The following is a 24470-nucleotide window of genomic DNA, read 5'->3' as shown; positions in this document are numbered from 1 at the left end:
TAGTAGTTTCTGTTAGCTGTTTGTATAATCCTAGCATCTTTAGCATTTTCTTTTCTTACGTTCTTTTGCTTCCATATTCCATCTTGGTGCTAGTTTCCACTCAATGCTTCTTCTTTTAAAAGGATTCAAAAGTTGCCATGACCCTCCAGATGTGTTTCAAGCGAAGAGAAGCGCAGCAATATCATCCCCTTCTTCCTTCTAGACCATTGCCCTCCTTTCCGTTGCCCTTTCCCTCGTGCTGGAGGTATTTCTCCTGTCTCAGGGCTCAGCCTCACAGCAAAAAAGGGTACCTGCCTCTAGGCAGTTGGATTTTGGTTGTACAAAGAAGCAATACCAGTAATGACCAAAACGCACTGCCTCACTAGCTTGCTGTAACTGTGAGCCTGGCTTAACTTCCAATAAAATTCAGACAAGCAAAAGCCTGGGCAAAAGCTTTGCAAGCCAGAGTGGTCTAAGCGTTAGTCTCGTCTTTCCCATGGGTTTTCACGTTCTTTAAAGTGACTCTGCTTGTTGTACTCTAGGGCTCTTCCTTTTATACCATCTTCATTAGGGTCCAAGGATGTGGATATTATTGTCTTGTTTTGCTTTTCACCTACTGTTGATGGCTGAAGTCCAAAGGGACAAAGATCCTTTGTGTGCGTGTGTGTGTGTGTGTGTGTGTGTGTGTGTGTGTGTGCAGGAGCACATGGCCAAGCAGACCTAATTTCTGGGGAAAGGATCATATCTACCAGCAAAACCCCAAGGCTCCTGCAAAGCCAGTCACATCCCGTAGGAGTTCGTGGTTCACCCAAACCCTCCATTCCCGTTGGTCCCACGGCACCCACATTACCTCGGTACACTTACAGTTCTATGTAGACATTTTAGATTTCAGAGCAGACCTACTTTCCCTTTCTCACTACTGTGGGAGAAGGTGATTTTCCTGTTTAGTGCTGTGTAACAGACGTTTCAGTTTACTTGCTTTCAGACCATGCAGGTGCATGGTAAAGAGAAGTAGGCAGGGCCTCTGCCGTTGGGTTTATCATGTGGCAGAAAGGAAGATGTGCAGGTCACCACAACGACAAACAGTCACAGAGAGCTAGGGGCGGACAGGTGCGGGGCTCAGAGTCACCTCTCCATAGAGCTGTATTCAAACATGGCCCAAAAGGTGCTGGGGGTTTTAAAGAGAGAACCAGCAGGGAGAGCACTCTTGGCAGAAATGGGAGCAGCACTCAGTGTCTCTGGGAGTCCCTGTGCCTGAGGGGAGTGTAGATGTGGAAGTGAGCACCGCAGGATGAGCCCTCCCAGTGGGATGATCTGGGATTCTGGCTCATGTCCTAGGCGCATGGATGTGGGCCTAGGTGTGTGGGTGCTCATCTTTACCTCCATGCCTGGCAGAGAAGACAGTCTGGGTGCCAATCTGCTCACTGGCCAAGACAAGGCGGTAGGAGAGGGGCGGGGGTGCAGTGTGCAGCAGGGTGGCCGGGCCGATGTGCGGGTCCAGGTGCACGCTAGAGAAAGGGGGTACTTCCCTGAGTTGCAAAACAAACTTAAATCAGCAAAAGGGAAAGAAGCCAAATGCATAATGTACACTATGCAATTCTATGTGCATCACAGAAAACAGCAGGAACAGTAGTCCTTAAGAACTACCGAGTGCGCTAGATTAAACTGGACCCTGTCCGCTTATTTCATGAAGAAGTTTCTTGAGGACAGAGCAGAACACTGTGCACAGCACCGTGGTTTGTGTCCTGCAGTTATCTCCCAAAGGAGGCCGCCTTATTTGTCAGTGAAGGTCATTTGTAAAATGATGTTTTTTCAGGAAGATGACCCCACAATTCTTCTGCCCTTTGACACACAGCATGGTAGTGTTGTTTTGCTCTGACCACGTCTCTCTAGTTAGTGCCTTGGCAAACAGGGCACTGCGACACTTTCACTGAAAAGCCCAATACTCTTGGCAGAGCCCGTAGGCCAGAGAATGTGATCACCCAAAGGTTGGTTGTGTGCTAAAGCTCTCTGTGATTGCACGTTTGTATCCTTTGCCTGCAACTTCTTAGAAGCAGTTTAGCTGTCAAATAAAGTTATGAATTGGGCTTTTAATTTACTATATATATATCAGTACCTGAGGATAATGTTGCCGTATCTGCAAATGAGCTAATGGGACAAGCTAAATTTGGCTGTTAGCACTGCTAAAGAGCCATATTTGAGTCTAATTGAGGCACTGCTTTAGTTTGCAGAACTAAAATGTTTTTAAGGAGGTACTGAGATAATAAAATTGAATTAAATTTTGTGAGCAGAGTAACTATGGAGAATTTTGGCTCTGCAAAATGATTTTATCTAAGCTATTCTCCATGATAAAGGAAAAATGTACAGACCATGCTCTGTTTGTTTTGGTTTTGTTTTCCCTACCAAGTCATGTCTACTAAATCCTTGTTTCTTTCACTGTGATTTTGTCCAGGCAGATTGATGATGTGTAGGTTTGAACCGTGAAAGCCCTGTCCCTGGAGGCAGGGGGACATATGGCAATGTTTCACGGGATATAGAATTTATCAGACATGGAGGGAGGTTTTTGAGGGAGCATTCATTGGGAAGTTGCTCTCCTCCTGCCAAAGCCCAGAGTCATCTGTGGAAGTTGAGACCAGTTTCAACATCACAGCAACAAAAGCTCTTGTCACAGTTCTTCTAGGGGAGGAATGGGAATCCGAGACTGAACTCATTAGAGGTCAGTCTGTGCTGGACTCTAGATCTACCGGACACGGACTTACTGCAGAAAAACTGAACTGTGTTAATAGGGGCTGAAAGATGCCCACCCATAACCGAGCAGCAGTCTGAACACAAAGATGGGATGCACTCTGGGCTGGCCTGTGCAGGGTGTGGAAAAGAAGAAGCAGACAATAATACAGACTTCAGGTCAACACAGAAGACAGCCAGAACAGAATTTTTCTCTAAACTCATCTCATAGAAGGACAAGGACATCTTTAAAGTACACCTGTGGAGAATTGGGCAGATTTATGTATTGGTTGTGAGTTTTTGCCCGATAGTGGATTTAAAAAATTACAAAGTGTGATGGAAATATACAATGAATGTTTACATTAAAAAACACATCAGAGTAAAAGGCATATTGCCAACCATCTCCCACAAAACACTCTCTCTGGCTTCAACACCATTATCCCATCACATTGGCCACTTTTTAAAGTGGTTCTGGAAATACTCTTTCTCAAGTGTCTTTATGAAGTGCAGTAAAAAACGCAGCACAGGCTGCTGCTGAGTGAAGCTTTGTTGGCATCTGCGAGTCTCCTTCCAGCTTACAGGAGCAGTCACTGCAGCTCTTGTATACCTTGAGGCTTCGGGCAACTGCTAAGACAGTGCCTTCCTTGGCCATCAGAGACATACACCAGTAATAAAAGAGTAAAGACTGTATCAGTGTTCTAAGATCTGTTCTTTACCCCTTCTGGTAAAATTTTAAATTGTCAAGCAGAACATGTATTTGATAATGTATTTGAAACACTGTCTGACTATTCAAAGGGCAACCATACTTGCTGGTTGAATGTATCTGTGTCCTATTTCAAACAGCGAGTGATGACTGCTATTGTGTAGAAAGCATCTATCAGTCCACTTCTCCATTGTGTCAAAGGCCACTGAATTCCAGTGCTCTAATTCGACTTCTCAGGCTTCACTGTTACCTAAAACACTTCTGCCCGTTCCCCTCACCTGCTGACAATTTAATTCCGCACAAATGTTTCTCTTGTTCAAAATGAAGTCACAACTTAGAGTTTCACCTGGGAATTACTTGTTGCAGTTGTTTCACATACAATTATAGGGTCTTATTCACTTAAAAATAATTCTTTGCTGGGCTGGGGATTTAGCTCAGTGGTTCTGGCACGTGCTTTGCAAGCACAAGGACCTAAGGTCGATCCCTGGTGGAAAAAAAAAAAATCTGTGCTCCCTTCGCAAAGTTTAGCATCAGCAAAAGCATTATTGCCAAGTACCTTAAAAAAACCCCTGCTTTCATGTCTAGAAATACATTTTCTCCTAAAGACAAAAAAGCTCAGCCAGCTTTTGCTCAAGACCGTTCTGGCACTTGATGTATTGTATGACATTCAATGGCCAAACAATTTGTGCATAGAGATAGTGCAGGTCTGTGTAAAAATTATTCAAATAGTCACATTATAAAATGCAGTTAAATTAATACATCTTGACACATCGGGATGTGTTCTCATTCTTCCTGTTCGGTGTGATATGGAGTGGCTTGAACATATTTGTATTGCACCTGATATCTCTAACTGTACCCCGCATTCCTTCTGCATTTCCTTTAGTCTTGAGGTCTTTGTTAATGCAAAGCATTTAGCGTTTACTTTGCAATTTCAGGAAATATCCCTGCTTGCAACACTTTGCATGGTGCACATGTGAAAAAAATTAAATGCCTCTTCAACATTCACAGGGAAATTGTTTAGTTAAAATGCTTGTTTCTTTAAGGTAGTTATCATTCTAGGAAGCTATTTGTGTAATTGCATAGTTTAAGATTTCATTCCAAGAGAACATGTAGAAAACAGCTATTAAAACTGAAAGTATTTTATTGTCATGCCTAATGTTTTTCAGAATCTGGAAAACCAGTCATTTGACTTAGAAGAGGGAATTAACTCCGTGGAAGTCTCTTAAGTCCTCATTTGAACTTTGTCTTCTCTTTTCTGCTCTTTTCTTTTTTCTTCTCTTTGTTTCCACCCGCTCCCTCCCTCCTCCCTTCTTCCTTGCTTAACTTTTCTGTGGTGCTGGGGATTGAACTCAGGGCTTTTACATGGAGCTGCATCCTCAGCCCTTTTGTATTTTTGGTTTTGAGTCTTACTTGCTCACTAAATTCTCCAAGCTGGTCTCCAACTTGTGGTCCTCTCCCTTCTGCCTCCCAGTATATGAGGGTCACAGGCACACAGGCAGTGCTGGGCCTGGCTTGGACTCTATTTCTCTTGCATATTTGCTTTTTGAGACAGGGTCTGGTTTTATAGTTTAGGCTTTCCCTGAAACTCACTATGTAGCCCAGGCTGGCCTCAAACGTGAGAAGATCCTCCTGCCTCTGCCTTCCGTGTGCTGGGATTACAGACGTGCACCACCATGCCAGGCTGGACCCTGTATTTCTGGTGGGCAGTGCCTGTCTAGCACTCTCCTTGGATGTTCCTGCATGGATGGGGTAGTGCTTCTTACAGCAGGAGCGATGACACGGCTGGCTGTGGCTGCTTCTGAGTGCCCCGCAGGGTTACAAGGGAAAAATAAACTCAAATTTAAAAATTTTGGCTCAAGGCACGATCAGAGGATCTGGACTATCTCAAACAATTTCCTGTCCTTGGTAACCTCAGCGCTGTGGCTAAATCAAGCTCTAGGAGTAGCTGATGAATGCAGAAGTGGAACGTGCAGCCCTGCTCTGTCCTCTGTGGCTGGGAAGCAGGAGAAGAGTGATGAGGATCAATCGTTCCAGGTGGAAAGATACGACTGCAGACCCAGTCCCACAGGGTGTCCTGAGGTGGCTGCAGTGTCACTTCGTGCTTTGGCTCATGCAGCTGGTCCTGCCGGCCGGGAAACCTGAAATGACTTCATCAGAGCTGTTTTTGCACCAAAAGGGCTATTGTTGATAAGTAATGGGGTGTAGGAAAAAAATCTTACCCCAAAGTTGTACTGAGGCATACAGAGACTCTTCAGCTGAAGAGAACTGAGAAACTTTCGTAAGTAGCAAGGGCTCCCTGAACTTCTCCCTCCTGGACTTGACAGGTGTCCGCCTGACACCCTGAGGGGAGGACTGTTACACAAAGACACTAAGAAGAGCTGGGAAAAAAAGGCCTAATCGAGTTCCTGCACTTGGTTGGCGCTATATCACGACCCCTTCTTGTCCAGTCAGACTTCTAGGTGAATGTCCCTTCTTCATCCAAGCCAAGTACACAAATGTGCAATTCCCCATGGGTTCGTGGGTTCAAGGGTCTTAATCTTTTAAGACTCCTATGTCCTGTCGAACTTTGGCTGAATAAATTTGGTATGTATTTATCTTTTTCAGCTGTTTTCTGTTACAGGAGTATCTGTCATTACTCTTGGGAAGGGTAAAGAAAATATGTTACTTTGTCTTCTGTGGGCAAATCTGTAAGTAGATCAGGGTTTGGCCAGGCTCTGGGGAACAAATACAACGTATAACTTGAGCAGAAAAACATGACAAAAAGATTTGCAAGATTATTACAATTCATTTAATAAAAAAACCAAGGGAGAGATGCTACCTCCCTCTCATTAGAACACCTATGCTTAAGACTCTGAAATTGGAACTCCCCAACACTGATAGGGCTCCCAAAATGCCACTTGCTACTCTGGAAAATAGTATGGCAGTTTCTCAGAAAATTACAAAAAAAAAAGAATTACCATGTGATCCAGTAATTTTATATCTAGTTATATCCCCTCATTAAAGATATATTTGTACAGCTATATTCACTTAGAGGATTATTCTCAAGAGCTAAAATGGAAACAACACAGTGTTGGTTAAAAAAGAATAGATAGGGCTAGGGATTCTGAGCTCACAAGTTCAAGGTCCCGAGTTCGAAACCTGGTACCAAAAGAAAAAAAAAAAGAAAAGATGATCAGATAAGCAAAATATGATAAGGCACACGATGGAAGAGTACTCTGCCTTGAAGAGGAAGAGAATTCTGATGTATCTGTAACATAGATGAAACCTCATATCCTGGCAAGTGAAATAGGCCAGTGCTGTGGTCTGGGTATTTGGCTCCTCTAAAACTCATGAAAAAATCAATCCCAGGATACCCCTGCTGGGAGGTGGAGTCTCATGGAAGCCGTGGAGGTCGTGAAGGGCCTCTCTCATGAATGGATTAGTGAAATGGGTTCACTCTTCAGTTCTTCAGCCGTGTGAGGACCGGGGTCCCAATTGGGTTGGATGCTCAGGTTAAGGCTGCACCTGCCAGCTTGCAGATCAAGGACTCCCAGCTCCGGGACTCTGTTGCTTGTAAGTTACCCAGTCTCGGGGACCCCACTGAGCAGCAAAGTGGGCCACAGCAGCCACAAAAAGCCCAGCACTGTAATATTCCGCTAGATGTACTTGACAGTCAAAATCCCGAGGGCAGAGGCACGATGGCGGGTACCATGGGCCAGCGGAAGGGAGACAAAGACTCCTGAAGTTGGACAGCAGCCGCGGTTCCCCAAAGTTACCAATGTAGTTAGTACCGCTGACCTCTTCTCTTAACAAGATCAGGTGGACAGTTTTCTGTCAAGTGTGGAAGCTTTAAAGGGCATCGTGCTGCATATGGTAGCTCCATTTATAGAACATTCTCAGAGATAACAAGCATAGGTGGAACCAATTGATGGTTCCTAGAGACCAGAGACTGCATTAGGAGTAAGGGTTAGGAAAGGGACATAATTCTCTATCTTAGCTGCGAACATTACGCAAATCTACAGTAACGATGGGGACCTGTATACACGTGTGGTACTAATATAAAATCCTATGTTTTGTGTGGTGTTACGATTTTATAGGATATAAACTTTGCTAGAAAGTGAGCAGAGGGCCCCGGAGCTGTGTGCTCTGTTTGCGACTCGGTAACAGTGAACCGTGTGCGACTCGCAATGAATCTACAATTTCAAAGGGGAAAAGGAGGTAGGCTCGAGGATTGGGAGCAGTGACCCCACAGCAGGGAGGAAAGGACACGCTTTTGGCAGGAGGCGCCAGTTGCATCCTCCCAGCTGCCGGGTGCAGGCTGTGGGGAAGCGGCTTCTCCTCCGGCCGCATTCATTCCTTGGGGAGCTCGGTGACGCCAAAAGGCAGGGAAACCCCAAGGACTCATCCTCCTCGCACAGTCTCCGTGGAGCTGACAGAGGCTCTGCTCTAAGTACCTTGCTGTGCAGTTCTTCCTGTACTCAGATTTTCTCCTGTCGCTCTCTCTTAGGTGTTATTTCTGGGAGCGTGCTGCAATCCATTTCCTGCACGCAAATGTATGTCTCAGAGTTCATTTCCAAAGGAGGTGGGTGTAAGCTAGAGCCAGGAATCACACAGAAGCAGGCCCCCCAGATGGGAGGTTGGACTGGACCATCGGCCAGCGACTTGTGCTGAGGAGCTCATCTCTGCTCCCCGGTGGCATCGTGATGTGTTTGGGTGAAGAAAGTTCCCTTCCGGGTACAATATTGTAGTTGGTGCAGAGACTTAGGGAGATGGAGAATAAGGGCTACGGAAAGAGATGGCTGTTTCTAGGGAGAACTGGTGCATTAGAGGAAAAAAGGACAAAGAAAATGTGAGGGTGATTAATTACCAAAGGTAAAGTATAAATGCCAAGAGATCCCCTTGAAGTATATAGAGAAATTCTCACTTTCTGTAATGGTAAGGCGGAAAGAGCCAAGGATCAGGCTCAAGACTTAATCAGAAAAGCAGTAAAGCTACAGAGAAGGGCCATGGAAATCTCACCTGCATCAGGTGTGTATATCCGGGTCTTGGCTGCCATAGGGGAAGCACTGGAGGCCGAGATGTTAGTTTGATGATAGAGGGTTGATTCTGAACGCTCTGAGTCTGCAAAAGTCCAGTAGGAAGCTCGTGCCCCCCCCATTGCAAATGACATAGAACCTGTGTCTTAGAAGACAACAAATACCTCACTGAAGATCCACCTTCAACGCCCATTCTGGAATCGGATCAGTTGCTACAGTGGAGTGGCAACGCCATCCATCCAGGAAGTGCTGGGCTTCCTAAGAAAGGGAGACCCTGGGCTGTGAAGGAGCTGTGGGACTGGGCCGGCGGGTGGAAGCCAGAGTTGGGAGACAGCGCCTGAGACTGGATTCTGATGGTGCTGGGCTAGGAACCTGGAGGGGAAGCTGAGAAGGAGGAAGTTATTCAGTGCAGGAATCCTCGCCCTCCATAGGAGATTTAACACCCTGCAGAACAGCATCGCACGCCTGTGGTCCCAGCTACTGGGGCAGGGGGCTGCAACAAGAAGACTGCAAGTACAATGCCACCCTGAGCAGCATACTGAGATCTTGTCTCAAAATAAATGTAAGGGCTGGAGATCTAGTTCAGACCCCCCCACCACCACACACACAAATGGAAAGGAATGGAAAGACAAGAAAAGATTTACCATGCTGATAAGGAACTGGAAGAGCCTGCCAATGTTCTCTCATGGTAGCACTTGGAAGCTGGAAAAAAGTAAGGCAGAAATGCTGAGGAAAATGGTCAAAAGCGCAGGGTCCAGTCATTGATGCGGGCAACTTCTACAGATATACAGCAGACCCTTGACTTATAAACTCAATTTGTGAGGGAGGGCTGGTTGTAACTCCAGTTGGTCCACGGCCTTCAAAGCCTCTCTCCTGCACGCAGGCTGATCTCAGTGTCCTTAGAAAGACCCTGGCCCAGGATTTCTCAGTGAACCCCACACAGGAGAGGATGCTGTCATGTTCCTTCCAGAACTGTAAGCATTCAATCTGTATCGGAGAACCTTCTGCAACCACAAGTGGCTGGCATATGGGTAGTTAAAACTACAATTCCAGTCATAACCCAAATTGTTTGTATTGTTAGGCTGGTCAGAACTCAAGTGTTAACTGTATAAGAGTAGAAAACACATAGACTGGTACTTCTAGAGGAAACCCCAGGTATGAGAGATACAGTCAGAGTGACTCTCACTAAGTCCCTACTGGCTTGGGTCAGCGTGTGGGGCTCACAAATGATTCTGATTTAAGCAACAGTGCAGTGTGAAAGGCCAAAAACATGAGAGAACACAGCTGCACCCAGTGCTACCAACGTACTTTGTTCACTGGCATAAATCAACTCTTCTCCCAGTAATACCAAGTTAGACAGACCCCCTCCCCCTCAGCAACTTCTTGCCAGAGGGGTCTGTTTTCATTTGGGGAAAAAATGTACAGCTTCGTTATTGTGTGTCGGGGCTGCCTCAAATAGTCTGAGTGTATATCGTATTTTATACCACAGAGATACGGATCACCTCACCCAACAGAGGTCACTTAAGACACTGTCAGGATTCTTGGTGTGTGGAGGTATAAAGAACAGCCCAGACTCCTTGGTTAGAGAAGCACATAGCAGAGGCCAAAGAATTAATCACAAACATTTAGAAGCCCACAGCTGCTATATAGTCTCAGGGAAAGTCCAGTGGTCTGGGAAACAAGAAGGGCGTCTTTCCAAAATGGAGCGTGAGTTCCTAGACTCCTCAATGGTAAGGAAGTGAGCAGCATAAGGGAGCCACCTATCCAACGTTTGGGAGCTTTGCTCCACTGTCCTCGGTGAGACATCCCTGAACTTGTAAACGTCCTGAAGCCAGGGAAGGAACGAACACAGGACTGGCAGGCAGGAAGTACCTGTGTGGCTCGGGATGCGCTTCATGGGCCTGCATGGTCTGATTCAGAAAACCACATGGAAGGCGTAGATAGGAAGCTGGGTTAGGGCAGGCCCTGGAGACGTGAGGAAGAGATATACGCTGATGCCCAGCTGCCCAGGACAAGCCCTGACTCCGGAAACATCCGTGACCAGGTTACTAAGGAGGAAAATAGCTCTGCCTGCTCTATAGATGATAGACATGGACTGCAATGGCAGCATAGGCCCAATCAAGAGCAGTCCTTAAGCAGGGTAGGAGGGTGGGATTCACCCAGTGAGTACAAAGCGAGCCTTGTGTCTACCTGCCATTCCTTCTACCCGAAAGGAGGTATAACCAGACACTTAGACAGACATTGTTTTGTGGACGGCAGCTACAAAAATCCCTAAAGTGTCAGGGGGAAAAGATTATGTTGGAGAACATATGTGGGTTGGCCTCTTAGAAATGGTTCATGGAAAATCTCACCAAAGCTGATTCACTGAAATGGTTCTGGATAACAGGTGGGCACAGCGATCTATTCTATTTAGGTTCTTCGGCTCGTTTCTCTCCTGCTCCAGTGGTGGATGGCACTAAGCACGGAGATGGTGGTGGCACCAATGAATGTTGCACAGGGGCCGAACCATCTGGGGCTCCCTCTACTACCCAGTCTGGCTGGAGCATCAGGAAGGCCGATCTGTCACAGGGGAAGAGGAATGCTGTGTTTCTGACACAAAAGTGTAATCCAGCAGAACCAGCCAGCGACCTCGCTCCATCTTCGAGGGAAAAGCAACATACCCTCATTAAAGTAGGCACTTGGGGCCAATCAAATCCCTGTCCTTTCCTTTCTCTTTTCCTCTCCTTTCCCACTTGTCTGCTCTGCGGAAATTCCTGCTAATCACTGCCAGCTCCACCTCTCAGCTCCTGAATGCTTTCTTGTCCCTCTTAGAAGAAGAGACTTCTTCCATCACGGCCAGACTACAACAGAGCAACTTCAGTGGAGCACAAGCTCTGACTTCCCAGGGAGAAACAGCAGACCAGGTGGTATGGGGAAGTTAGTGCCTTGCCAATTTTGACCAATAAGACACAAGAAAACTGAGATGAGCCATCTGTTGGCATGATACGGTATACATGATTAGTCAAAGGGAAGGTCTGCTATGAACATGATGGGTTGGCACATAATATTAATCTTCACCTGGGATTCTTTCCTGTACAGCAGAAGCTGAACATGCTTTTTAGAAGTACATTTTTAAGACTTTCTTGCCATGAAATTTTGCTGTGTAATTTAGATCCCCCTGGAAGGTGAAAATATGGTGGGAACCATTTTTCTGATTCTTTGACTGTTTCTTTTGGCAAGGACCACTGTTTCTGGAAGAGCCAGAGATTTTTGAAGCAGGGTTGTAGTTTCTCGTTACTAATTTTCTGCAGCGCTGAGATTATTGCACATTGTTGCAGTGATTTTCTGATTGCTGCATCATAGCTACAGTGGTGTCCTTAGCATTTTATAAATAGCAGGAACTCTATAAGTGCGTATCTCCTTGAGTTGGAGTTAACTGAATTAGTAAAAGAAAAACAAAACCAAATTTGTGTTGTATTCTATAAATTCCAAGGTGACCGTCATTTGCAAACAAAATTGTATCCAGAATTTCTGTATTGTACTTATTGATGATTGGTCAGTACATTGCTACTGTTTAATTAAATGTGCACACTGAGAAAGAGTAAAAGAGCAGTGTGCTTCCCCGCGGTTCCAATTGGCTGCTCAGGAATAGGGCTTCCCCTCTCCTACCAAACACCCGCATCTCCTCTTCCCTGGATGGGACTGGTAAGGGACCGAGCGAAGCCTTGGTGCCAATCCATGGCAGGCAGGTGGTCAACGGGCCGTAGGCTGGTTGCTGGAGGCTGGGGGTTCTTAGCGGACATCACTTCCATGCCGACTCAGGGTGCAACCCTCCCCTTACACTGACTGATGGGGACCACTGACCTCTATCTTGTTCTCCCTCACCTGTTCTCCTGTGCATGTGACACCCTGTCTCTGCCTTCTCTTTCTCCTCAGCTATTGCTTTTCTTTTCTTCCTGTAGGGAGCAGTAAAACCCCTCTGCACACATGCATGAGTCTCTCAAGCCCCTTCAGACTAAGGAGTTGTTGGTGTAGTATTAGCTGAGCTTTATTTTTCAGGGTTTGCTTGGGTTACTTGTTTCTGTGGTTAAGCAACTGGGAAAGAGAGAGAACCTTCCGGCTGTGGGTGAACAAGTTCTGTACTTGGCAGGAAAGAGACAAACCAATACTTCAAAATGTCATTGCGCCTTGTCCTGAAACCATATATTGTTTTTTTGCAGGTGAAGAGGCAGAAAGTAACCCGAGAGCTGCTGAAATACATAACATCACCCGACTAGACCAATCAGGAGACATTTCAGTCCAATTTGGACCCTGGTTTGCTTTTTTAAAGGTAGGGGCTTTCACAGCTTCCATGGGTGAGATTACTCACACTTCTTCTCTGCAGCCATTTATTTAGCACTCTAAGGATTACTGACAGGCATGGAAATTCATCCTGTGACCCCAATTTATTCCTGTACTTACCAAGATTGAATAATTCTAAATCACTCAATAGAACACCCACAAATGTCAATGTCATTTTCTCCTTCGATGGTATCCATCGAAGGCCCCACTCAAAGGAGAGTCAATTATGTTAAGGGAAGGTGTTAGGCTGGGTGGAACTCCACATATTTGCCAGCCATCTGGTTCAGTCTCAGACTCCCCAGGGATCCTGAACATATTTGCAACTGAAAAGAGTTTGAACTTGAATGACTTTTAAATTGGGACATAAAGTGTGGTAACCCAGACTATGCACCAATATTTTGCAAGGACTCTTGAGCAGATCTTTTGGAGCCTTGTGTCCCATGACATTTGCTTCTCAGCAAGAACTGAAAGGATGCAAATACTTGCTAATAACTGAAAAAAACTCATTCCCCTGAATTAAATTATACCTGGAGGATGTGTTTCAAATTAATCTTGAAAACTCTTCCACCTTGAAGTTAGCCAGAAAAAGAAAATATCCATCAGGAGTGTTCTTTCTCATTTGTCAGTTTGCAGAGAAACATGATGTGGTATGGAGAAGTCTGGGGGGAGGGAAGGCACGGAGCAGGAGAGCTGCTTACCCTATGGCAGCAGAGAGAGGGACCCTGAAGGCACCTTTCTAGGTCACAATCCCGGGGATCCCCTCTTCCAACCAGGCTCCACCTCTGAGCACAGGACTTTTGATCTAAACCACGACACCTACCAACTTTTGAAATCCTGATTCTTGTGACCCTTTCCATAAGCCTTTAAATGGAGCCAGTCGGCAAAAAATGTCTCACATTTCAGTAGCTTTCCTTCTCTTTTGGTAACAACTAAATGTTGTTTCATTGCTACTCCACCTTTCCAGTTCATATTTACCTCTGGAATCTAATTTTCAGTTGATTATCATCATTTTCTTTCGAATTTAGCACTGTTCTCTGCCGAAAGGATGTGAAATAGAACTTACTCTTTCTTTTTCTCAGGAGATATTGCAATTGGAGCTGCCTGGCTCTCTGGGTATGATCAGAAGCCAGAATAGGACAGGATGAGTCAGTGTCCGGCTCTGGGCCCCAGCCCTGTGCTATCTGGGGGAGCCCCAGAGTTAAGGACCCTGGAAGGGGGCTTGGAGAGTTCCTGGGCTGTGCCTCCTAGGGGAGAGTCTGAGATTTCAGCCTAGTTTGTGTGCTGTGCATGTCTTTCTCCTCTATCATGGGGGGCTGCACCAGATCCCAAGAGTCAAAGCATAATCACAGGAAAGTTGGGAGCATCATGTGTAGTTTTTCTCATAGTTCACATCCTATATATTTTGTAGCTTTGCTTACTGAATTTTGCAAGCATTTAAAATCTACAATGATGATTTATTTTTATTAAAATATATAATGGCAAATATGATTTTATAAAAATGTGATAAGATCTATATTTCTTGGTTGTATATATTATAAGTGATTTTCATTTTCCTTTTATTTTGTTTTCTAAATTTTCTAATTTTTTTTTACTACAAATAAGTATTAATTCTGGATTAGAAACCTTTATTAATTTTCAAACTACAGCTATGGCCTGGGCTTGGGCCTTTGAGGTGAGGGTGGAAGAATATGAATGTAATATTAAATAGTCTGTGTTTTTACAAATTTTGTAACGTTCATATCATGCCTGCCTTTGGAGAAGCAAACTGGGTTCTGTGTTTCGACTTTTGGATTTCCACGAGGTTCATTTTGGCTCATTGATTGAGAGGGCAACTCCGTGAGCCTTCACCTTGACTTAAATCCTCACCCACGACTGCAGACAGCTTGCACACCCACGGGGGAGCCGTGTGACCTCAGAGGGCCTTCGTTTTCTCATCTTAAAAAGCAGAGGCACACGCCACAGGGCACGGAATAGTTTCCACCCACAGCTCGGGGCAACTCTACTGGTCATACACAGTGCTTAGCACATCGTGGCCTATAGTGCCAGCTATCCCCAAATTACATGAACTCACCCTAATATTATAACACTATGAGGCAGGCACTAATGAGATCATTAATGTGGATATTTCTGCTTTTAGGTGGAGAAATCAGGGCCAAAATATGTGAAATGGTTTGCCCAGAACAGTAAGCTGCAGAGATAGAGTTGCACTGCGCTGGACTCCCCACTGAAATTGTCCAGCATCTTCTGTGTTAAGGACAAAGGGATCAAAAATGCATGTGTTTAATATGCATGATGCCATAAAATAAAGATGTTTTGATAAAGCCACAGTATTTATCTCTTTAAATATGCACAATTAAAAAAATAGGCAGTTGTTTCTGGTAGTTGGGAAACTGCTCGAATCAAGCCATCAATCTTTACTGAAGACAGGGATAGAATTCCTTTTCTTCTAAAATCTTTCATTTAGATTCCTTTTTCTCAATTTTCTTCTTTTCTCTTGCTAACATTATGTTGGCTTTTTGTTGTTGTTGTTGTTGTTAGAGGCCCTATGTTTACATTATGAAGCTCACAGTGGACACATATCTTCTTTTGAGATAATACTGTAATATCAATGCGCTGTTTGGATATTTATACCTTGGATATTTTACATCATTATTGTTGGATCCTACCTATTTTAGGACTTTAAATGAAAAATTTGATGCCAGAATAGCATAGAAATGGTTTTAGCAGTTTTTATAAAACTTGAGGGTCAACAGTAAGGACAGATAAATAGCTTTTTAGAGACATATTTGCTAAAATAAGGGGAACCATCACATCGTGAGGAGAAAGCAAGTTAAAGGATTTGTGTTTTCTCAATTACCTTCAGAGTGCAATCAAATGCAAACAAGTTGCTCAACTTTTAAAAATAATTTGGAAAAAAAATAAATAAAAATAATTTGACCTTGGGAGTTATAAACATCAGCCTGCTCATCTACGTTTTGTTCTGTTTTGTTCTTGGACCTGGGATCTAACTCCAGTCCCTAAGGCAGTTGGCTGCACCACAGAGCTAAATCCCTGCCCCCCAGTCAGCTCATCTGGAACAGAAAGGCAATTGCTGCTCTCCTAAGTCATTAAGACCAGTGACCCTCCCTCAGGGGAAGTGCTGTCAGATCCTCCTGTCCAGTTCCTTCCTTGACTGTGATTTTGGAGGAGCGGCCAGAACTAGGTGTTTTTCTAAAGCTTCCAGGATGATTCTGATAAACTGGGCCTAACTCCTCTAGCACATTACTGCATGTTTATGGCAAGTGTCTTCTGGTGCGAGCTGTGACGTTCAGCTTGGCAGCATTTGAGCACAGCAAGATCCGATTTCTCTCTCTCTCTCTCTCTCTCTCTCTCTGATCACAGGAATGGCTATGTGAAAATATGCTTATTTATCATAAAATTCAGCTTGGCAGCATTTGAGCACAGCAAGATCCGATTTCTCTCTCTCTCTCTCTCTCTGATCACAGGAATGGCTATGTGAAAATATGCTTATTTATCATAATAATAAACCCTCGTGGTTTTGCAGCTTTTTTTAGTCACATGTGTCTAAACCCAGCATCTACAAGGGCTTTCAATCTCTAAAATCTCAAACTTACTTGCGTTTTATCTTTCTTTCCTCCTTGTGTGAACATGATTCTTGCACGAAGAATTTCCATTGATGAAAGTCAAAGAGAAAAGCATTAAAAAAATAAGAAAATAAACTGCAAATATTTCACGTGGGATGAAGATCTGGGGAGTAGGTGCTTTCCTAGAAAGAAAAGTACTGAGAGATGATTTTCTGAGAACTGTTATCATGCAAGGGTCTTACATTTGCTGTTGGAATGCACAGTTTCATTGCTAGGTGTTGGAAAATCGGAGCTTTCTCTGTATCTCGGGGAACCTTTTTCTTCAATGAACGGACCTCAGGCTGCAGGCAGAGGCCAACTGAGTAAAAGGCCAAATCTGAATAGTAGACATGAGAGGCTGCACAGCCCAGCGAGCAGAAGAGAGAGCACAAACCTGAATGGGGACGAGCTTGATTTCCCAAGACCTGGAATTCCACCCCGGGCTGCCCAAGGTATTTTAGATGTTACGTGGTAAGTGGCCACATTTACTGGTCCGAAAGAAAGACAAAGAAAATGAACAAACTTTGCTTGCTCCTTAGTGTAAAAAAAAATGTGTGCAAGGAATTTTTCTCCCTGAGAATCCAGTGTGTTAGGCTCCTGTGTGTATCACTGTGGAAGGGCAAAGACGGCAGGGCTTTTGAGTACAGTGAAGGCAGCGCCTGAGGTGCTGAGGTAGGAGAGGAAATAGCTTGTCAGTTTCTTTTCAGTTGATTTTCTCCTTCAAGCTCCCCAATAACCTTTTACTTTTATTACTTTCCTTACATATCTGATGATTGAGCACAGGCTCAGTTCTGCTCAAGAGTGGTCTAGTGTTATGCTTTGTCACCACAGCAAACTGAGGGCCTCACATCTGAAGAGTTTAGCTTGCTTTTATGGAAGTGTCATCATGAAGCTCCATTAGATCCTCCAGTATTACTGCCAAGCTAGTTCTGGATGTGACCAGGCTGTACAATTACATGAAAATTGCTGCCAAAGTGAACACAAAGTCCCCTGCCTTTGCAAGAACTTACACACTTCAAGGTGGTTTTAGTTGATATTACTCTCGGAACTTTTCTCTTCTCTGAGGCTGTGCAATATATTCCAAAAGGAAGTACACTGTTTTGTTTAAATGTCAGTGACTAAAACTCGGGTGTGCTTTCATTCAAGGATTGCACCAACAATAGACCCTTGCACCCTAGAATCCGTTTTTATGTATGTACCCGGAAAATCCACAACTACTCTTAATGTTGGAAATTCAAGGTAGGGATAGAACCACTAGAACATATGCTTCTTGCTATTGTGGATTGTAAAGTGGCGGAGAAAAGTCTTCAACCATGGAAATAAAAACTTTTAATTCAATACTCATGATTGATGCCATAAAGTATCTCAACTATATTAGTTTAATCAATGCACCACAGATTTCTGAGATTGTTCACTTTGTGAGCAAAGTAGTGATCTGAATTGTATAAAGAAAAAGCCAACTGATTATAATTATAATACCATAGGTCACACTTCTCTCTCTCTCTCTCTCTCTCTCTCTCTCTCTCTCTCTCTCTCTCTTTCTTTCTTTTTGTTACCAGGTATAGAACTAGGGTCCTTGCACTTGCGAGGCAGGCACCGGAACCACTGAGCTAAATCCCTAGCCCTACTCCTTTTTTTTTAACTTTGCAAAAATGCTAGGACATGGAAATAGCTAATGCATTTACATTTTCAACTCAAATATAACAAAACAAGAATAAATTCAATGTGTTTTCTTGAAACAGTCCTATGACAGGGTTGGACACAAAGAAAAATAGCAAATTCTACGACTCAAAAAATCAGAAGATATTGCAGTGACATAAAATTGACTTTTAATGTTTACCATTTCATTATTATCTTACAGAAAATGAAAACATTTTTTGTAATACAGATTGGTTCTTCTCCAATTTGTACTTAGTAGGTGTTAATTGCCTTTAAATGTAGACTTGTTTTTATCAGGCAGCTTAATGATGTCTGATTTATTCCTTCTGTTGCACACCATTATTTCTGTGGGAGTAGTAAACTGTGGCAAAGTTAACTTCTCTACAAAACGATGTCAGCTATCCATTGACCTTTCTCTGTGTGTTCTCACTACAGCAGATCACAGATGCCCTGTTAGTCCTGTTCTCCTCAGTGGCCCACTACTCCAGGGAACCACCACGGTCCTAGGAGTGCTGATATCAAAATATACAGTCTGGCTGCCAGCAACCAAACTGTAATCTCCTTGAGTCTACTTCTAATTGCCAAAATAATAAGCGACTATATTATTGCGTAAAATAACACTTTTAACAGGTACCGGCCCCCTTTCTATGAAAGAAAGTTGAAATTTACAAATACCATATTTGGCTAAAAATTACTGTGATAAAATATGACATCAGTCACTCAAAGATGGCTTCCAGTGTTAATGTGGCAATGTGTTTTCATTCCTGGCCTGTTTTTATATGCATTGCTTCTTTTGGTTTGGGTTTTTAAATGTAGCTGTCTCTGAAATTCCTAGATATGCTTCATTCTTTATATTGGTCGCAAAAGTTAATTATGGACAAAATGGTGAAAACAAGATTTTGTAACCCAGCCTTCCATTCCATTCCTCTGATATTCTTGGAATCGAGTGTAAAAGCCAATTTCTGGATCAGCTGCTATTATATCAACTTTCTGTTATGAGCTGGGCTGACAACTTTTCTTTTTCAGACATTCTCTGTGAGATAATTGGGCAATGAAGTAGGCAAACAGACATTTGTTTTGTTGGGAATACAGCACAATGACAACAGTAAAATGACTCCTTCAATTAGGAGTTGAAAGAGTATGAGGAATTTGATTCTATGGGTGAAATCGGAAGATAAAAATTATGTTCAGCAATATTTGTTGTTAAGATTTTTTTTCAAGAATGGAAAAATGGTGTGCAATTGGTATAGATTTTCCTCAGCTAACAGTCACTCCAGAGATTTAGATCAGCACCAAATTCTGTACTAATAAGTATTCAAAAGTTAAGAAATCATACTACACTTAATATTATAAAGGCAGAGTTCCATGACAATAACTCAAAGTTACATACTTGCTTCAATAGAAATTTTTTTTCTCATTTTCATATCTAATAAAATTCTTATAATATAGGCAATAATTGTTCAAGTATGGGCTTCCCCCAATGAGCTAACCCCCACTTTTATTTGAAGTGCGGGGGTTTCTATTTTGGAGATAGTCCCCTTTTTAAATAATACATTCCTCTTATCCTAGACCACTTAGGTATCTTTAATTCAGAAGTGTGGGCTCTATTTAAACTAGCCATATTTGAATTAAGCCTCATAATCTCTTTGGATCTATAGATTCATATAATTTGCATACCTGGTCTAACTTTAAAACGTACATGCATACAATTGTCATCTTTTAGTATTAAAGCATCTGAAAATTTCCAGAGATGCTTTTGATCCAAGAATCTACTTTTATTTACAATATTTCAACTAGCTAATATATGAATATAGTTATGGTTTCTTGGACTCCAAATTGCTCTATACTTTCCACATATATAACTCTATATTTATAAATTCATTAGGATTATTACAGAGCTTTAAATGCAACCACAATTAATTCAAGAAACAAATTTATTTACTCATGTTTATGGGAGAAAAATCTACATAAAAACATTCATGAAAGCATATCAGCTATATCCTCCCTAGGTTATTATAATAAGTCCCATTTATTAGAAATCACTGTGAAACAATGGGAAACCATGAAATGTAATTTGAATACAAATATTGGTCCCTGTGGGATCTCAACAGTCATAAAAATATAGGAAAAGAGAGATTTATTTGAGATTGGAGCTGCTAAATGAGAAGTTGTTTTTCTGGAGCTGGACTTGGATTTCCTTTAAAGCCCTGAAGATTTTAGTGTAAACTCTTTTATGATAGTGTCAACATTTCATTCACGCCTGATGATGACCAGCATGGCCCAAGACACTGAGTATGTCTGCGAATTCTGGGAAGCTTCAGGACCACGTTGCTGACTTTGTCCCCAAACACAGGTACCATTTGGGCTTCCTAGTGTATGTACAAATAGCAGTAAGAATTTCAAAGGTTGGGTCTTTATTCATTGGTTAGGCGAGAGTATGGGTATTCATTCTTTCATGTCATGTAAATAAAGACAGATATTAAATAGCTCAAAGTTATCTTTATAGGACAATAACGTTTCATAGGCTAACATAAAATCAAGCTGCTAAATTTTACAATTTTTCTGTCCAGCAGTTTATCTATATAACTGCCCTGCGTGGATGCGAAATGCAGCCTAGCAAAGGGCTCATAGAATTTAAATAGAACTCAGTAATTCTACTCAAAAGGTAAAATGGTTCCTCTCAGACACTTGGGTAATTTTGATCAGAAGAAGGCTGGAGTTAAGGATTACTGCTCATCTAAGCCTCGTGTAAATGGGGTTACGAAGGAGGGTGTCCTGCGCTCATTACTGTGTACGTGAGCCCATGTGGGTTTTTCGTTGCTGGAGACCAAGTAGTGGCCTCGAGAACGCTGTGGGCTGCTCCCTCCTGAAAGTGAGTTCTGTGCAGCCCCTTGGAGCCGTTTGCACAGAACAGCCCGCACTATAGATCGGTTGCTGTACTTTGCTCATCAGAATTGTACAAACGCGTAAAATCTGTGCTCACGGAAGCTGTTTCTCTGAGAAGTCGAGTCCCTGTGGGTCCTGGGAGTCTGAACTGAGCTGAGGATTCGTGAGAGGAAACCAGGGGGGACCCGGCCTGGCCCTGAAGCCTCCCGACGCCGGGCTTCCCTTAAATTATATTAATTTGTCATAGATATGGAGGGCTAGCTTTACAAAGGACAAACTAATGAATCGGTCTGTATGAAAATGACTCTTTACAGTAAAAAAAGGGTTGTCACAGTTTTGGTAACTTGCATGAGTTCATATTGAAAAACACAAAGCAACACCCCTCACATGTTCAGTGCCTGGGTGGCCAGGCCTCAGTCGTAGGCCCGGAAGCAGTAGACGCCGAACAGCTTGTGCTTCTTATCCGGGAAGCCCACGAGGCGCACAGCGGCCTCTGTGGGGCTGCAGCGCCGCCGGGGCCGGGAGATAGGGTAGCGCACGCTGCCATCGGCCAGCCAGCCGGCGTCGCAGCGGTCATAGCCCAGGAGCTTCCAGGCCGCGAAGATCTGGCCCACCTTGGCGATCTGAGCACCGTCGTTGACACAGGCTTGCACCGCTTCGTCGTAGGTGAGCTTGGTGGGGTGGATCAGGTAGTAAAACCGGCCTGCAGGAGGAGAGAAGGACAGACCATCTGGGACCCAGCCACAGAGAGGGAGCCGGACCGAACGTGCCTGAGTCTCTCTCCCTGAAATTCGGTGCGTGTGTCTGTGTCTGTATGTGTGTTTTCTGGTTTTTCTTCTACTTGCCCCTTCGTATGTGTTCACACATGCTCGTTTAAGCGTTAGCAGCGAAATGGGAATGGAAGATGCAATTCCTGCTAGCTAATTAGCCATTTTCAAAAGCCCTTCTGTGGTAGTGGTGGGGGAGACAATTGCATGGTGAAAGCAAAGGCTATTGAAATTCTAGCTGGAGCAGGCCTGAAGCCCAGCACAAGTTTTTGGAGAGGCACAATTTGAATGTGAAAGGATCAAAAAGCATTCCTGACCTGAAAGTCCATTTAAAAAACATCAAAAGCTCTCCAGTCTTTTTCACTTCAGGTATCAATAAGACATTATTCTCATTCAAAGACTACAGTATGAAAATGCATAAAATGCAGGAAGGCCCTTGCTACAAATGATACAGACTCAGAATGCAAACCCAGTCCATCATCCTCGCTATCAAAGCAGATTAATTTGTAGATTGTTTTGAACTCCCACCCTTTGATCCCTGACACCCTTCCAGGTCTTGAGTTCACAAGAAAAACAAGTTAGGCTTCACCACTTACTGCATAGCATCAATTACTGAGATCCTGTTAGTGTGCAGGAGAAATGCACTGACTGCACTGATAACGGTGACTGAAGATTTTCTTAATTTCAGGTAGAATACACCCAGAGTCTCTCATCTGATTGCACATTGGGATGCAATGTTATTCAAATATAAATTAGTCCTTTTGGTTCTCTCTGGACTCAGATGATGTAAATGGGGAAAGAAACAGAGGGGGAGTTCTCTGCTCTACTCCAGAGGTCGGCAAACTGTGGAACCTGCCTCCCATCTGGCCCGAGGGTGAGCTTTTACTGGCACAGCTGCTCTTGTGCTCTGACATACACAGAAGCAACAAAGCCAAAAATATTCCCTACCCAGCTCTTTACAGAGGAAGTTTGTTGACTCCCGATTCCCTTCCATTTTCCCAAAAGTTATGTCACCTGCTTCCTGAAATGTGCTATGAAGGGGTCAGGCCTTGCTTCCTGGGTGTGAGACCTATGTAGTCCCTCAGCCTATAGTTAGAAAGGCCTCATGCTTGGTTTCATGATCTCAGTTACCATCTTAAGATTCTTAACTCATATTTTCTTTTGTACTGGGTTTCACAAATCAGGTGGCTGGTTCTGCCTTGTGTGATGGTGTACACCTGTGATCCTAGTACTTTGGGAGGTGGAGGCAGTAGAATCACAAGTTCAAGCCCAACCTGGGCAAGTTAGTGAATTAGCAAGATTTTGTCTCAAAAAACAAAAAACCCAAAATGAAAACCCAAACCAAAACTCACTACCAACAGCTCCCATACCTCATGACAGTTTCAGCTATTTCAGAATAAAGTTTGGATGCTCTTGAACCCAAGTATTGGAAATAGTCACTTTTTGCTCGATTTATGCAGACAGTTCTAAAACTATGCCATGAAGAAATTTTTATGGTGCTTCTAACTAGAGCAGTGCTTGCAGGCTTTGCCTCTTTTAGGAGACAAGTGTCAAAGCCGAGTGCAATGCACCATGCAGTGGCCCGGGTAGGAAGCTGCCCGTGCAGGTTCATCTCACCATTGAAGTTGGAGGTGAAGCAGAACACATCGTATCTGCTCTTGTTCTTGTCCCAGAAGCCGTAGTTGCGGACGCCGGGTACAGTGTTCTGGCCCCCGCAGGGCTCGCGGGGCCTGGTGATGGGGTATTGCACCGAGCCGTCGCTCAGCCAGCCTGCGTTGCACCAGTCCAGCCCGCCGCGCCAGGCCTCGTAGAGCTGGTCAAAAGAGGCTATCACGGCGTCCTGGGCCAGGCAGGCCTGCCTCGCCTCGTGGAAGTTCAGGTTGTAGCGCCCCAGTCTTGGGAAGTAAGGGAAGACCACACCTGTCCAGAGGGCAAGGCGAGGGGTCAGCAGAAGCCAGCGCACAGGGGCCAAATCCACAGCCCACCTGACCACTGCAGTCTGTACCCGGGAAGGGGCTTCGGTCACCCTAGGGTGGTCTCTCAGGCCCTGTCCCCTTGGCAGAGCCTGTGAGCCTGAGCTTTTCACAATCAACTCTTTGGTTTGGTGACTTCGATGAGTTGCCTCTTCTCCTAAAAATTTAACACACACCTTAAAATTTTCCTTTCTGGAAATGTCTTGTCAGCAGTACAGTCCCCCAGGAGCCAGCTGTGGACTTACCTTCTGTACCTGCTGACAACTCCCTGAACAACTGACTCTCAGCCCTTTCCATCCAGGGATGAGAGTATCAAATACTGAGAAAGAGGGGTATTCAGGGCCTGGGAAGAGGTGAGCCTGTGGAGTCAGTGTCTTCTTAGAAATTATTATAGGGTTGGTAGGTGTATCTAGTTCTTGAAGTACATAAAGAAACATTAAATATTGAAATACATACATATATATATATCCATTTACATGTGCTTCTTAGACAAGTTCTGATCATGGAGAAGCTTCTTATTTGGAGAAACTCTAAAGTGAATTTGCATATCCAACACAAACCCATTAAATAGTACATAATTCAGTGCAGTGAGCTACACTTCCATCAAAGGCATCTGGGCTCTCTCGCTTCTTCCATTTTGTAATGTCGTCCTTAATCTGTTTTATTTCCCATTAGTCATGAGACTAAAATAAGGGCTTTTGCTTAAAAATATTTCCACTACTATTTTCAGCTTTCATTTCATACACTGCAAATGGAAACCAAGGTTTTAAAAATATTTTTCACTACCAAGAGGCAAAAAAAAAAAAAAAAAAAAAAAAAAA

The 24470-nt window shown here is 43.8% G+C and overlaps 1 protein-coding gene across 5 annotated transcripts in view; it reads right to left on the bottom strand.

Annotated features, from left to right (window-relative positions):
- Nucleotides 1-20037: 20037 nt before the first annotated feature.
- Hapln1 (hyaluronan and proteoglycan link protein 1) overlaps nt 20038-24470 on the bottom strand; it is a 62542-nt gene continuing 58109 nt past the window's right edge. For all 5 annotated transcript variants that reach the window (XM_010637148.2, XM_010637149.2, XM_010637147.2 and 2 more), the window contains 2 exons: nt 23294-23596; nt 20038-21612 (listed from right to left, as the gene is read on the bottom strand). In XM_010637148.2, the coding sequence (XP_010635450.1) occupies nt 21323-21612; nt 23294-23596 (593 nt within the window). In that variant the 3' untranslated portion in view covers nt 20038-21322. The remainder of the gene's footprint in view (nt 21613-23293; nt 23597-24470) is intronic.

Source organism: Fukomys damarensis, unplaced genomic scaffold (assembly GCF_012274545.1).
Source record: "Fukomys damarensis isolate Sample0158 unplaced genomic scaffold, DMR_v1.0_HiC HiC_scaffold_3, whole genome shotgun sequence".
Classification (NCBI taxonomy): domain Eukaryota; kingdom Metazoa; phylum Chordata; class Mammalia; order Rodentia; family Bathyergidae; genus Fukomys; species Fukomys damarensis.
The sequence above is the reverse complement of the archived record's forward strand: the minus strand, read 5'-3'. Positions and strand labels throughout refer to the sequence as shown.